The 15,439-nt window shown below is 28.4% G+C and overlaps 3 protein-coding genes across 3 annotated transcripts; 2 read left to right on the top strand and 1 right to left on the bottom strand.

The window, feature by feature from the left end:
• The first annotated feature begins 7,306 nt into the window (after nucleotides 1-7,306).
• F4817DRAFT_44729 (uncharacterized protein) lies at nucleotides 7,307-9,427 on the top strand. The gene is made up of 2 exons (XM_049307485.1): nucleotides 7,307-8,606; nucleotides 8,688-9,427. The coding sequence occupies exons 1-2, from the start codon at nucleotides 7,850-7,852 to the stop codon at nucleotides 9,389-9,391; spliced, it is 1,461 nt and encodes a 486-aa protein (XP_049160970.1). The 5' UTR covers nucleotides 7,307-7,849; the 3' UTR covers nucleotides 9,392-9,427.
• A 3,015-nt stretch (nucleotides 9,428-12,442) lies between these two features.
• Nucleotides 12,443-12,955, top strand: F4817DRAFT_357608 (uncharacterized protein; the record flags this gene model as incomplete). The annotated part of the gene is made up of 2 exons (XM_049305940.1): nucleotides 12,443-12,633; nucleotides 12,727-12,955. 2 exons carry the CDS (start codon nucleotides 12,443-12,445, stop codon nucleotides 12,953-12,955), a joined length of 420 nt encoding a protein of 139 aa, XP_049160971.1.
• A 282-nt stretch (nucleotides 12,956-13,237) lies between these two features.
• Nucleotides 13,238-15,410, bottom strand: F4817DRAFT_44752 (Formyltransferase). Its single transcript, XM_049307486.1, has 4 exons — nucleotides 15,313-15,410; nucleotides 14,694-15,259; nucleotides 14,529-14,599; nucleotides 13,238-14,427 (listed from the first exon to the last, which is right to left on the bottom strand). The coding sequence occupies exons 2-4, from the start codon at nucleotides 15,112-15,114 to the stop codon at nucleotides 13,432-13,434; spliced, it is 1,488 nt and encodes a 495-aa protein (XP_049160972.1). The 5' UTR covers nucleotides 15,115-15,259; nucleotides 15,313-15,410; the 3' UTR covers nucleotides 13,238-13,431.
• Nucleotides 15,411-15,439: the final 29 nt, after the last annotated feature.

The following is a 15,439-nucleotide window of genomic DNA, read 5'->3' on the forward strand; positions in this document are numbered from 1 at the left end:
TCGTATTATTTTTATTATTATTTTATTTTATTTTTAATTAATTATTTATTATAAATAAGTTATAATTAAATTGCGATAATATAACGTTTTAATTATTACTTATTTTATATTTTTTTTTTTTATATTTAATTATATTTTTAAAAATAATAATTTTTACATTAACATAATATAAATAAAAAAGTTATTTTTTAATTAAATTTAAAAGATTTACAAATCTATAATTAAAAAATAGTTGCAAAAAACTAATAATTAATTTTATACATATAAAAAGGTTAAAAATTCCAACGTAAAAAAATTATTAAAAGAAATTTCGGTATTTAATAAATAATAACCATTTTTTAATAAAAAAAAAATTTAAACTTATAAAAAAATTAAAAATTTTATTATTAAATACAGATTTTTCTTTATTTAATTTACAATTAACCTTAATGATATATCTTTTTTTATCCATATTTAAATAAGTTATAAATTTTAAAATTACAGGTTTTTATTAAATTTTTAACAATGTTTAAATAATTATATTTTTAATAAATTTTATATTTAATAAAAATAAATTAACCAAAATTTTATTACAATTATAAAATAGTTTTATATTTATATATAAGCCTTTTTTAATAAATTTATTTAAATAATTATAAAAAACAAAACTTTTAACTTAATAAATAATTATTTTAAATTTATAAAAATAAATAACCGCAACGTTTTTTACTTATATAACTTTTTTTAATATTATAAAAATATTAATTTAAATAAGTTTTTAAACTAGTTAATTAAAGCTAATATTTAAAAAAATATAAATAAATTTATATAATATATTAATAAATATTTTTAAAAAAATTTTAATAATAACATTATTAAAAAAAGATTTTAAAAATTAAAGGTTATTAAAATGCTTAAAACTTTATAAAATAATTTAAATACCTTAAAATTAAAATTCGAAAATAAAAACCACTTTATTATTTATATTATATAAACTTACAAATATATCGCTATTTATTATAAATATTTCCAAAATAATAAAAATAAAAGGCTTAAGTAAAAAAGTATAACATATTATTTTAACTTTTTTTAAAAAAAAATCCTTATTATATATATAAATAAAAAAGGCGTTATTTGTATTAAACGCCGCGTTAATAATTATATAAAATAAAATAAAATTATTATAATAATATATCATTATAATTATAACTTTATTTAAATATTAATTATAACTTAAATATTAATATTATTACATTATATTATTAATTATATTATAAAATTTTAAAACCTTTTTTATTAAAAACTAATTATACTTATAATTTATTATTAAAAATTAAAAAAATAATCCGATTTTATTTAAAATATTAATTAAATTAATTAAACAAAAAACTTTATATTTAAAATATTAAACCGCATTTTTTTTAAACGTAAACTATTTTTTTTTAAAATTTATAACTATATTTTAAATTATAACATATATTATTATTTAATTTTAAAATAACATTAACTTTATTATAATATTATATATTTTATTATACATTAATAATAACCACATTTAAAATAACTTACCGCTAATGCATTAAACGATAATATAAAACTGGTAAATAAGAAAAATATATTTTATTTATTAAAAAACATTAAATTTAATATATATAATATTTACTTTTATTACAGACCTATATTTAAAAATATATATTTATATAATTACGTTTTTATTATTAATATAATAATACAACTTAAAAAATAATTTAACCGTTATATAAAGTTTGGAAATTTTTTAAATAAATAACGCTTTTATTAATATATTTTTAAACAAAATAATACATATATTTTATTATTAACCGAATAATATTTTTTTAATTTTTAAAATAAAAATTTTTATTGTTAATTAACTATTATTTATTTAATATTATTTATACCTTAGTAAAATTTTTTAATAATTAAATTTAAAACTATTATAAATATTTAAGAAAATTTTATTAGTAATTTTTTACTTTAAATTTAATTTTATAATAATAATTTTACTTTGTTAAAAAGAAATAAAAAAAATACCATATAAAATAAAAAAGTTTAAAATATATAAATAAATATAAAGTAAAATAATATTAAAAAAGTCTTTATATATAATATTAATACCAAACTTAATAAAAAAAAATAATAAAAGCAAAAAAGTAAAAAAGTATTAATAAACTAAAAAATTAAATATATTTACTAGCGTTATTAACTTATATATTAAATATATGTTTGTAATAAACATATTTATTTTCAAACTAAATATTTTATATTTAATATAAAATTTTAAAATTAACAACGTTATTAAAATAAATAATTTATTTATTATATCGAAATTAAATTATTATAAAAAGTTAATAAATAACATAACCTTTTTAATATTAAATTTTTTAACTATTAAAAATTATATTATTAAAATTATTAATAATAATATTTATATTTAAAAAATTAAATTAAATATCTTTAATAATAATTAATTATGTTAAATATTAAAAATAAATAATAATTTTATACTATTATTTATAAATAATTTAATTATAAAAGATATTAAAGTTTAAAAAAATATATAAAGTATTATAACTTAAAAAAATGCATAAAATATTGTAACTTAAAAAAATATATAAAATATTAAAATTTAAAAAAATATATAAAACGTTAAAATTTAAAAAAATATAATTATTAATATAAATAATAATCCAATTTTTAAAACTTTTACAGAAATAACCAATTAACCAATTTATATAACCATTAAATATTATTTTAAATAAATTTAAGCTAATATAAACGTAATTTTAATAAAAAAAAAAAACTTAAATAAAAAATAAACCATAATATTTAATATTATCTTTTACCATTTTAACCACATTAACGTTTTTTAAACCGAAATAAATAATATTACCAATAAAAATATATTTTAACTTTTTTATTACTTTAAAAAAAAAAAGAAAATAAAGAAAAATATAATTTTATATATTTTAATTAAATTTTTAAAAATAAAAGATTTTTAAAAATAGTTTTAAATAATAATTATATTTAAATATGCCGTTATGTAAATCAATAATACCATTATATACTTAGTTATAAAACTTTTTAAAAATAATAAAAAAAAGATATTTAATATTAAATTAATTATATAAAAAAATATAAATATTTTAATTATTAATAAATATTTAATAATACCAGAACTTTTATTTTATAAAATTTATAAATAATTATAAATAATTTATAAATAATTAAATATAAATTTTAGCAATATATTTATAATTATATTATATAATAACTTTTATTAATTTAATTTTATAACCGGTAATTTTTTATTATATTTAAATTAACTTTTTATATATAAATATTTAAAATAAATTAATAAAACTTTTATATTAAAAAATAAAAAATAATATATAAATTATAATTTTTAATTTAAATTTACATTTATAATTATTTTAAATTAATAAATAAAAACCGTAAACCTTTAATTAATCCTTTTTTTTTATTAGTTAAAAAATAATAAATAAATAATTAAAAATATTAATTTATTAAATTTTAAATTAATTTATTTAAAAAATATTAAATTAAATAAAAATATAAAAATTATTTACTTTTTAAATAAAATATGGCATATTATTAATTTTTAAATAACGTTTATATTTATAAAAAGTAAAAAATAAAAAATTTAAATCTTTTTATTAAACTATAAAATTATTAAAATAAATATTAATATTAATTTTAAAATAATATATACAATTATAAACAATTTAAATTTTAAAATATTAACTTATTTAACTTTTACTAAAAATATACCCGTTAATATTATAAAAAATAATTATTAAAATTTAAAAATAATAAATAATATATAATATATTACCAAAAAGTTTTTTCCTAACTTTAATAACATTATTTATTATATAAACATTAACGTTTTTATAATTATAAAAATTTTATAAATTATTTTACTATTTTTATTAATAACGTAAAATATTAATTTATTTAAATTTAACCTTAACGTTTTATCCATTTTTAAAATAAAAATATTTACTTTTAAAAAAAACAAACGACTATTTAATAAAACCGCATTTACTTTAACTTTTACCTTTACCATTACCAATTACAAATTACAAAATTTAACTTTATTAAATACTTTTTTAAACTTTATAAATTAAAAATTACCCAAAAAAAACTCTGATTTTATAACTACTTATATTTAATTCTTTTACATAATAAACTTAAAAAATTTATATATTTTATTTTTTATAAACCAAAAATATTAAATAAAATTAAAATTACCATTCCGGTTATAAAATAATATTAACCAATTAATAACTTTAATTAAAACAATTTTTAACCAATATTATAACATTTTAAAATAAATTTAAAAATATTTTTTTACTTAAAATAATAATTAAAATATATAATAAATAAACATTATTATATAATATAATAAAATTATAATAAATAAATATAATAATTAAATTTTTATTTTACTTTTATTTTATTTTTTTCTTTAACCAATATTATTATTTATATTATTATTAATTTATACAATTATTTAAAAAAAAACATAAAATTTACCTATTATTTTTATAATAAATATAATTAAATAACTATATATTTATAATTTTAATAAAAATTTACCTTATTTAATATATTTTTACTTATACATTTTTATTTTTTAATAATTATATTATAACAATTATTTTTTAACAGTTATTTTTTAATAATTATATTTTAACAATTATTTTTTAATAACTTTATTTAATAAAAATATATTATTATTAAAATATATTTTATAACTATATTTTTAAATTATTTTATTTTAACATTTACTTTATTTATTCCTTAATAAATATTAAATATAACAAATACCATTTTTTATTTATTTTAATAATAATTAAAAATATTTACTATATTAACTTTTTTTCTTTTCCTTTAATTTTAACAAATTTATTATATTTTATTATTTATAATATTTAATTAATTACTATATTTATTTAACTTAAATTTAATATATTTATTAACTTTTAATTAATATATATAAAAACAACTATTACACTTTTTTCATTTTTAATATTTGGTAAATTTTTTAATAACATTATTTTTAACTTTTTTATTTTATTTTTAAATAACCGCTTTTTACTTAATATACTTTTTTAATTATTTATTTTTAAAATTTAAATAAATATTATAATTTAATTATTTTAAATATATTTATTTTAAATTTATTACTTTTTTATTTTTTTTACATTTTTATTTAATTATAAAAAATTAACGTTAATTATTTTATTATTTTATTATATTTTTAATTTTAAACCAACTTAAATTTTATAATAAAAATAATTATAAAAGTAAATTTTAAAATTATTTTTACCCAAATAAAATATTAATTAAATTAAATATTATAACAATAAAAATTTTCAAAATAATTAATAATTAATTTATTAATATTTTAAATTTAAAATTAATAAAATAAAACATAAATTTAATTTAATTCGTTAAAAAATTTAAATTTTAACTTTATTTTCAACTTTATTACCAATTTAAAAATGGTTAAAAGTAACACTATTACTTTTTTTTTTCCTATTTACCAATTATTAATAATATTTAACATACGTTTTAATTAATTATATATTTTAAAAAGCAAAAATCTGGTAAACTTTTTAATTTATAACATTATTTATAAAATTATTTACTTAAAAAAACTTATAAACTTAAACTTTATTAATATTAATATTAAAATAATATAATAATTTAATAATATAATTTGTTAACGTTTTATTTTTATACTTTAAAATAAATTTAATTATAAAATTATATTATAATACTTTTTTATTTCCCGTTTATTAATTACTTTAAAAATATATTTTAATATATAATATAATAAACTTATATTAATTTATAATATAATTAAATATTTTAACAATTAAAAATACTTTTTAAACTTTAAATTACAATTAATATTATAATTTATAATTAAAAATTATATTTATTTATTATTTTAAACCTTTAATTATTTTATATTAAATAATAATACCATATATTTATTAAATATTAAATAATTTAATAATATTCGTTATATAAATGTAATCGTTTATTTATTAAAATTTATTAATAATAATAATTATTATAAAATTATTATTTTTAATTTTTAAAATTAAAAATAATTATTTATTAATTTTTAAATTATTTGCCAAAAAACGCAATTTAATTTAATTATTTAACAATTATAAAAATAACCTATTAAAAATTGTTTAATTTTAAATTATTATAACATTAAACATTTTTAAAATTAAAAAACTATATTTTAAATTACTAAATAAATAAATTCGTAAATTTATAATTTAATTATTTTAAAATTTATTTAATTATTTATAAAATTAAAAAAAAATAATTAAATTAACCAATAAATTATAAGTAAAAAATTAGCCAAATAATTAATTATTAACTTTTAAAATTTTTAATTTTGCTAAAAATTAAACCATAATAAAAACATTATTATACATTAACCTTTTATTTTAATATTTATTTATAATCAATATTTATAACAATATTAATAATAAATAATACCGTTATTATTAAATAATTTAGCAAAACAATTATAATAAAATCTATTAAACTTATTATCTTTAAAATTTATTTTTTTAAATTACTTATTTTAAAATTTTTAAAAAAATATAAAAAACTAATTTATAAATATTAATTTTTTAACAATATTAAATTTACCATTTAAAAATCTTTTCCAAAAATTATAATTTAAAATTATTAATTTAACCAATTTATCCCTTTTTTTTAACAATTTTAAAAAACATTAATAAAAAGTTAAATTTAAAAGTTAAATAATAAAATAATATTAAAAATAATATTAAAAAATAAAAAAAATTAAAAAAATAAATATATAAATTAATAAATATTATATTTTTATACATTAATATTAAAAAAATTAAATAATATTAATTTATTTAAAACTTATATATAATAATAATAAATAATAATATTTTTATATAAAAAAAAAGTTAAATATATAAAATTTAAACTTAAAACTATAATTATTTTTTAATCTTTTTTTTATTTTTTTTATTAAAAATTTTATTTTTTTTATTAAAAATATATACCGTTTTATCTTTTTTATCAAAAATATATATCGTTTAAAATATTTATATTAAAATTAATTTAACGTTAATTATATAACTAAAACTTTAACTTTATATTTTGACCAATAAAAAGCCTAGGATCCAAACGTTAGTGGAATGCACGGACAAATTGCCTAATTAAGAAATACCTTGGCCAAACACAACATCCCTTTTAAAAGTCGGGCAAAACTGCCGCAACAACCTTTAACCACGTTTAGTCAATCTTACCTTATAAGCAGAAGCTATGATATTATGATATGATGAGATACTCATATTACTTCTATGATTAAGATTAACTATATAACCTGGAAGTTATTAAGGTACAAAAACTAATTTAGCTGGTAAGAATATTCTGGTCTGACTACCTTAGCTACGTGTAATGACCACCCCCGTTGCTTGGGCCTTGGATTAAGCTCTGGCTATCGTTTGAGATGGAAGCTTTCTGAGGCCTCTTTCTTAAACACGAGTCTATTAGTATGATGATGGTTTTAGGAGGAAGTATATACGAAACTCCCGCTATGCAAAAGGATAACTTAGGTACCTAACCTAAACAATAAGCAGTGCCACGTTTCTTTTATTTCATTCATCCGCCTACACACGATCCTTTACCCGTTACGCACGGCCGTTTTGATGTAATCTACCTAATTTAAACTGCTTCCTCGGCCACTCTCTTACAATACCTGCTGTGGTCAAATACAACATTGTATCCAGGTGGGATAACTTGAAGCAAGATAAAAATGGACTTCGTAACTCTCCCAGCCGAAGTTCGGCTGTCAATACTAGAAATGGTGGCTGATTCCTCGACGGAGATGACAATCGAATACGCTACCGTCTCTAAAGAGTGGCAGTCGGTCTTCGAGAAAAAGCATTTCGAGCGGATTCTCTTGTCGTCCCGGCGTTTGAAGAGTTTCGCTCAGATTGTACAAGGATCGAGGAGAAAGCTAGTGAAGCATATCTGGTTAAGGGCGGAATTTGACGACGACGACAACCCCGGATTTCGATCCCCTATAAGTCTTATAGATGAACCCGAATTTTTCAATACAATTGAGAGGCTCCTCCGAATACTCAGCACCTGGGAAAGGCCCGTCGATTTGAACAAGGAAGGGTTGACACTTGAGCTGTCCGCGTGGTCTCTGTGCGATAACGAGTTTGACCTAAGATTTGTGAATGATCCGTACTCAGAATCCTTCAGGAGGGTTAGGTTTACCATTAATCACAATATGCTGTCCGGATCGACGTTTGGTCGCGCCTTTCCTTCTCGGGGGGCCTCATCGCGCTCTAGTAACGACTTGGCGATAAAAGCGGAAGGTACAGCAACAGAAGATATGCCTAAAGTCGATATAGTCACTACGTTTCTTCTTCGTCGACAGTATTATGCTCGTGTATCCTCAGACCGTATCGCACAAATTTTCGGAAGCTTGGTTGGGTTGGAACGAATTATTTACGAACCACCAGAAAGCGCAGGTAACGTCCTTGAAACTTTGCAGGAGAAACGTAAGTTGGCATCACTCCTTTTAAATATCGCAAGAATTCACTCCGTTATAGACTCATAAATCTCTAACTTCAGTTGTGCAGGCCATTGGCTTCTTTCCGATAATAACCTTCCGCAAACACTTAAGCAACTGACCATTTTCGAAGACCCTTTTCACCGCAACTCCCTTATGGCTTCGAATCGAGTATGTGCTGCGAATAATCCTGAGATCGCTATGACCTTGTTTAGAGAGAGTCTAAATCTGGAGCACTTGTCTGCGTCTTTCATAGTGGATGCCAAGGACTTCTTCCAACCATTCTGGCCGTCAACCCTAGCTTATACAAACTGGACCTGGCATAAACTAAAAACTATAGCTCTTACATCGAAACTTCTAGATCCGTATCAATCGTCAGAGGAGGTTAACGGCTTACTTTATGTCGCGGGTATCGCCGCGAGAAATATGCCTGCTCTCCGAGTGATGGAAATTTGGAATGGATTCAGAACAAGCTACGGTTGCTTTTTTCGTTATTACGATGATGGAAGTGCTAGCACTATTACGTGGCGGGGTACTTGGGAACTTGATTTAGAGCCAAGGGTTATGTATTGTTGGACTGAGACGGTGCGCAAGAATACCGGCTATCACGACGTTGGATTCCGCGATATGGAATTGCCAATAGATGGTACAAGCTTCCCAGCTTCTATTCTTCGCCATCTTAAGCTAAAAGACCAAATTGCACATCCGATGTCGCTTCACCAGCTTCAACTTTTAGGGGAGCCGAGAAGACATAATCAGTGGTTTTACTACTAGAGATAGGTACATAAGTGCTGGTCTTCATATAGTAGTCATAGCTAGGTATGAATACAAAATTTGGTCTTGAATTTAATTGGCCTCGCCTTTCTCTCCTTTGATTAATCTACTTGTGCTAGGTAAGTAATGCCGATCGAAGATATGCTTTGTTAACCAATGAAGGGTATAGAAAAGGGACGAGGGAGAAGTCAATACATAGAGATGATAATAGTAATACACTAGTAGAAGTCCAACTTCCTTATCAACTTGGCAGACATAGACAAATAATACCATTGTCCTGAGGTAGGCAATATAGATATCACAACTATGCTGTATTTGTCCTCGAGGCGTCACTGCTGACTACGCTACAGACGTAAAGAAACAACTGCAGCTGCTCAGTCAGACAGTTCAAAGGGGCGGATAAGGGAGCTGCGAATAAGAAATAAATGTGGATTTCCCCGCATTATAACGCAGCCGCTCATCATCGCTTGGGACAGAAAGGTAGGGGAAGGTTACGCAGGGTACCCGGTACGGAATACAGTATTGTGGAAATACCTGGGGTATAAGTGGGTCTTTACATTCCGTTTTCTGGGCGTGTGACATAAACCTGCATGTGTTCTTTTTCGTGTGTCTCATTCCGCTCAGGGCTGGACTCTTGTTTCCTTCGCTGTTGTATGTCTGCGTGCCTGCGTGCCTGAGGCTGAACTTACCAGAGTTGGAAGGATGTAAGGAACGGTAAAAAGGTTCCCAACAAAATAGACATGATGCAATAGTATGATGTAATCGGAATCACGAATTGAGCCGGTTGTGTTTTTCGTATTGAAGAAGTTGGCAGCTTGGTTGGGCTGGGCACCCGTAATTTTTGGGGCCGGATTGAGCGGGTAAATTCTCGAGATTTCGAGATCGACAAAGCACCCAAGACTTGCGAAGATTACTCTGTTAATGTTTCAACTTACCTAATTCTAGCAGCCGATTACGTTCTCATTGGTCCTTGTTTGCTTCTCAACTCTATGTATGTATGTATCGTATGCCGCAATGATTCTGCAAAGCAAGTCAGGGATACCCTTGTACCTCGCCCCGCTAAGATATTCGGTAATCGTTCCCGGTCGCTGGGCTAATTGAAACAGTCGAAGGTACCTAAAGTATGGTATCTCGCCGCTTCCAAGTCTGTTGGGGTTTGTACATTAGCGTCAGGATATAAGGCCTAAGTACCGTACTTTTACAGTAAGTAAGGACTAAACCGTAGATCTACCGTTTGAGGCTCTAATACTATTCGAATGCATGAACGTCTTATTATAACTTTCGTTGTATATACAATTGGTATATTTTTGATTGGCTATTTGAACGGTTTATATGTTTACGAATGGTTTTTTTGGACCAACGGTCTTAGTACGGTCCGGGAAGGTGTAATATTAGTATGTAATTAAGTCAGGAAGTTGCGAATGCCACCTTATATATCCAAGTAATTGCAGGCTATACGCGCCTGTATGTATGTAATAGTGTATTTGAATAGTAACCCCGTAGCCGTAGCCGTAGCCGTAACATGTTCGAATGTAAAACAATACCTATTAAATCTAACTATTATACGTACTTACTTCAATCCTTACATGTAGAGGTATGTAACATAGTAAGTACGTACAGTAGTATATATATTTTTTTTACCTATTACACCTTCCCGGACCGTACTAGGACCGCAAAAAGACCGTTGGTCCAAAAAAACCATTCGCAAAAGAAAAACCGTTGATCCGAGACGACGTTTAACCTTAAAAATACCGTTGTAAAGCAATACCGTTGGTAGATTTGGCTACCGTCTTTCTTTCGTACTGAGATGCGCAACTATTCAGACAATTATACCGTGAATATACGGTATCAATACGGTCCTAAGGTCTTATATACTGACGCTAATGTAGTACGTGTATGTAGTGTACGTTTGTACGTTACTGATATGGGCAGCAGACCCCTTTTTGGAGAAGATTCTTGAACCTTCTTTTAGACGGTTTGATTGCCGTTCTTTGTTCTTTCAACGGCGAAGGCCGCGAGGGAATTGTCCAATAGGATCATTCGCTCACACCATCCGCTAAAGCACCTTAAAGTTATGTATGTACATACATTAAAGCTTGCGTCAATCGGTCACGCGACTGGTCGACTCTCAATTGCCCCATCAAAAAAGATCAGCTCATGTAGTGGTTCGCAATGGATGAAGGTCGTTCGAGAACTCGCGTGCCTCCCTTGCAATCTTGCAACAGCTTGTACCTATTCCACTTTATTCCACCTCATCCACCTCATCCACCTCATCCACCTCACAGTATCGACTGTGAGTAATATGTATGAGCATGTATTCTGACTCGATTCAAAGGGGGACACACGAGAGGGGACACGAGGCGACACATCGGAGAACTCAAGAGAGGGTCCTCCTAATTGATCTCCGATGTCTTAAAGGGAAGACCCTGCCCATCCATTGAACTTCTATATCTCCAACTGAGTACATACATATACATATATACCTACCTAACCTACCTACCTACCTACCAACACCTACATACATAAACACTTCGGCCAAAGACATATTAATGCAACCCAATTCCTCCTTGAACTAATTACTTACCATAGTCACCCCACCATTAGATCAAATCCATCCACTCTTCTTTAATCTTAACCAGCTGTACCACTACCGCTAGGCTTCAAACCGGACAACCTTGACTTGATCTTCGCCCTCCTCATCTCTTCAAACTTTCTTCCTCCATTACATACTACTTCTCTTCCCACTCTCGAATTCTCTCTGATCCTTCTCTCTCCGTGAACCATATCAGAGCTCATCATCAGCATCCATCTGTGATTGTTAACTCATCCGAGTCTCTCATCTTACAATCCTCCTAACCTCTCCATCAAAAGTAGGTTTAATCCAGCTTACATCTTCTATTCTCCTCAACCCCCGCATGATCCTCGTGTGACGTGCCCTTCCATCAGTTGCTATGGTGTATGTCGAACGACAAACAACACCAACGTCTCTTAGGGAGTAAACCTAAGACACATTACCTGTCTACGATGATAATTGGGCATCTCTCATGCTGTATGAACTATCTGCTAACTTATGTCATCGTTGCAGTGACTCGATCTCACAAGTTCAACGACAAGATCCACGCTGGCCTTGCTGAGGGAACTGCTGTCCCTCATGACGGCGTTCCCAGGTTCTTCGCTAAGCATGGTTTCTGTGGTGTCAACCCAAAGAAGACCAAGAAGAACGGCGGGGGCAAGGGTAATTGGTAAGCCTATCCCTCCTATATATCATTGCCGTTACCATCGACAGAGCATGATATCAAATTGTTGATGCAACTCTACTAACTGAACAATTCTAGGGGCCCGGAAGGTGTTGAAGTCGTCGACGAGGATTTCAACTTTGTCAAAGCTCGTCGTCCCTCCAACAGCAGTAGCTTTTCCACAGATCTCAAGACTAAGTTTGAGATCAACGAACCCGAACCCGTATTCGAGGAAAGTCTTCACGGGCCTGAGGTTGAGGATGAAAATGTCCTCAGCAAGATCGAGACTTCTTCCAGCGCGGGAAGCTCATCGGACGAGCAAAAGTAAAAAACTTCTCGGACCATATACAAGTGGGGGATTGTCCCATCGGGACTCCGGCCACTACTACAACCATCCCTCCTAATTACTACTATCATGTGTGACTATGACGAAACTACTATGAAGGATATTTCATGGGAACTATCTTGCTGTAAAGCTGGCTGGAACTCAGGACAGGATTTTGGCGGGTTTATGAGACATGAGTACGTCTCCTTCCGTGTTAGCTACCTTATGTACCCGGACAAGATTCGGCGGGCGGCGCAACTGTTATGATGGTGATTTGATGGAAAGAACCTTATCACTAATGTATTACTACTATGTGTCGAGATTAGTTCTACAAGGAACCTAGACTATTTGTCATGTACTAATAAATCTGTTTTGATATCTGTTCCCTGTTCTGCTATGTGATTTACTTGATGCTATACAGGTTCACAAGTGCTATTGCCCACAACCATTCCCCCTTACTTACCCGTATTTATCTTCCGTCATTCAATCTCAGACAACTCCACTGAGACAAGGAAATCCTTTAGCGCCCGCGCCGCCGGTCTCGCCTTGTCACCCTCAACCTTTAACATCTCGATGCGGTAGGGTCCTAAGTAACACACGCCGCTATCTCCCTCGGGGAACCATAGCACGAGATGGGTTTGCTCGGCACTGTTTGCCGTCTCACTAATACCTCTACCGTTAACGCTAGTAGCGGCATCATCCTGCTCAAAAGCTACCAGCCGCGGTACACTAGGTCCGACTCCACTTGCTGCAGCATACGCAGCCGCATCAAGGACCAGAGTCTTCTTCTGCTTCTCATCTAAACTAAACTCAGAGCCGGGACTCGTATCCGCGGGAAGCGTGAACGTAAGTGCTACATCCGATAGCGTAGCGTCTTCGCCAGCAACTCGGTCAACAATAACGCGCCTCCGCACACCCTGCCGATCGCGCGCCCAGAACCACAGCGGGCCTAGCGCGCGGTACCGCCGCCATAAGTATGGCAGGTTACTGACTCGGAGCTGGCGGTCTTGTTTTGTGATTTTAGGCGCGTGGAGGAGATTTTCTGGTTTTCCAGGTACTTCTATCACCTCTTGACCCTGACTCTTACTCTCTTCTAGCCCATGGCCGTGTTCCGCCGCCTCCTCTAGCGGCGGGACATGTGCCCCGTCCCTTAAACCCTGCACCAATAACTCCGCGGCTAGGGGCGTTACATAAGCGAGTAAAGCCGCGTAGTTAGTATCGGACGGGATCGGCAGGGGCGGCGTGCGCGCGAGAATCAGGCCGTGGTCGAAGGCTCGGTCGTCGAGGGTCTGCAGGCTGATGCCGGTGTGGGTGCGGCCGGCGAGCAGGGCGTGTTGCAGGGGGGCGGGCCCGCGCAGGTCGGGCAGGAGAGATGGGTGGATGTTTAGACCTCCGTATTGAGCTGCACGGAGGAGACGCGGGGGCACGAAGAGGCCGAAGGATACGGCGATTATGAGGTTGGTGTGAGGGGGCATCTAGGATGTGTAAGTATGGATGCATGTCATACATACCTACATATAAGGGATTGGAAGAAGGTGAGTATATTTAGGTATATGCAAGAAAATACTAAGCTCACATCCCATCCTGTAAAAGTATCCCTCTCGTGGATCGGAAGGCCTAGCCTCGTAGCTAGGTCTCTAATCGGTGCTTTATAAGATCTTCTGGTTAATACGTGTATAACCTTGTTGTGCTAGACGGTATCGACTGAAATAGGTATGAGAATAGAGAAATGGTAACTTACGATGCTGGATGATTTTGTTTCCCCTCCCCGTGCGCTTACCCGGCCGGACCACGACGTCGATGGACTGGATGAGCGCCGGGTTGCGTACATGCTCCTGGTGCAGCGCTTCGAGGGAGGCACAGCTGAATTCATCGGAGCCGCAGAATAGGATGCGTAGAGGATCTGACTTTTTCGCCTTTCTCTCCTTCACTTCCTCCTTCAGCGGTATAGTGGTAGTTGCGGCGTTGCTACTGTACTGTCGTATCTGGCGACAGCCATTACATATCCTCGATAGCTGGGTCGGCCTCCGCATTGCGGGTTGGGAGATGGGCGCATTGCTAGACCGTAGTAGTAGGGCATCGAGTTCCCGTGTTCTCAGCAGCTCGTGGCATGGTTTAGAGCGGAAAGGCGCCGCGGCGACTTGTCGCAGCAGTGGCCGCATCTCAATATCTCAGGCTGCTATGTCTCCCAACTGCGTCCCCTTAGTTGAAGAGCTGAAAGTATACTAGAGTCGAACAGCAGGTGTACTACCAGGGTCCTTGGTTTCCCTCATTCATATGAGCCAGAAGCTATGGTCCAGGAGTGAGCTATGACATGTTAGTAAGACTTGGAGGCAACATTCTAGAGTAGGGAAATATACGTATTTTTGGTGAATTCTTAAACGCCTTGGATTATACGGGTTGAATTAAACTTTTAAATAAACGATAATCTCGTTTATAAAATAGCTGTGTATCGTGGTTGTTAGGTTGATGAGCTCAGGTCAACTG

This window comes from Daldinia loculata (assembly GCF_022478755.1).
Source record: "Daldinia loculata strain CBS 113971 unplaced genomic scaffold F4817scaffold_13, whole genome shotgun sequence".
Lineage (NCBI taxonomy): Eukaryota > Fungi > Ascomycota > Sordariomycetes > Xylariales > Hypoxylaceae > Daldinia > Daldinia loculata.

Coding starts and splice junctions, on each gene's coding strand:
- F4817DRAFT_44729 (XM_049307485.1), top strand. CDS start 7,850: ATGGACTTCGTAACTCTCCCAGCCGAAGTTCGGCTGTCAATACTAGAA. Junction 8,607..8,687: donor TGAAACTTTGCAGGAGAAAC/GTAAGTTGGCAT, acceptor TCAGTTGTGCAG/GCCATTGGCTTCTTTCCGAT.
- F4817DRAFT_44752 (XM_049307486.1), bottom strand. CDS start 15,114: ATGCGGCCACTGCTGCGACAAGTCGCCGCGGCGCCTTTCCGCTCTAAA. Junction 14,600..14,693: donor AAACAAAATCATCCAGCATC/GTAAGTTACCAT, acceptor GATCTTATAAAG/CACCGATTAGAGACCTAGCT. Junction 14,428..14,528: donor ATACTTTTACAGGATGGGAT/GTGAGCTTAGTA, acceptor TACACATCCTAG/ATGCCCCCTCACACCAACCT.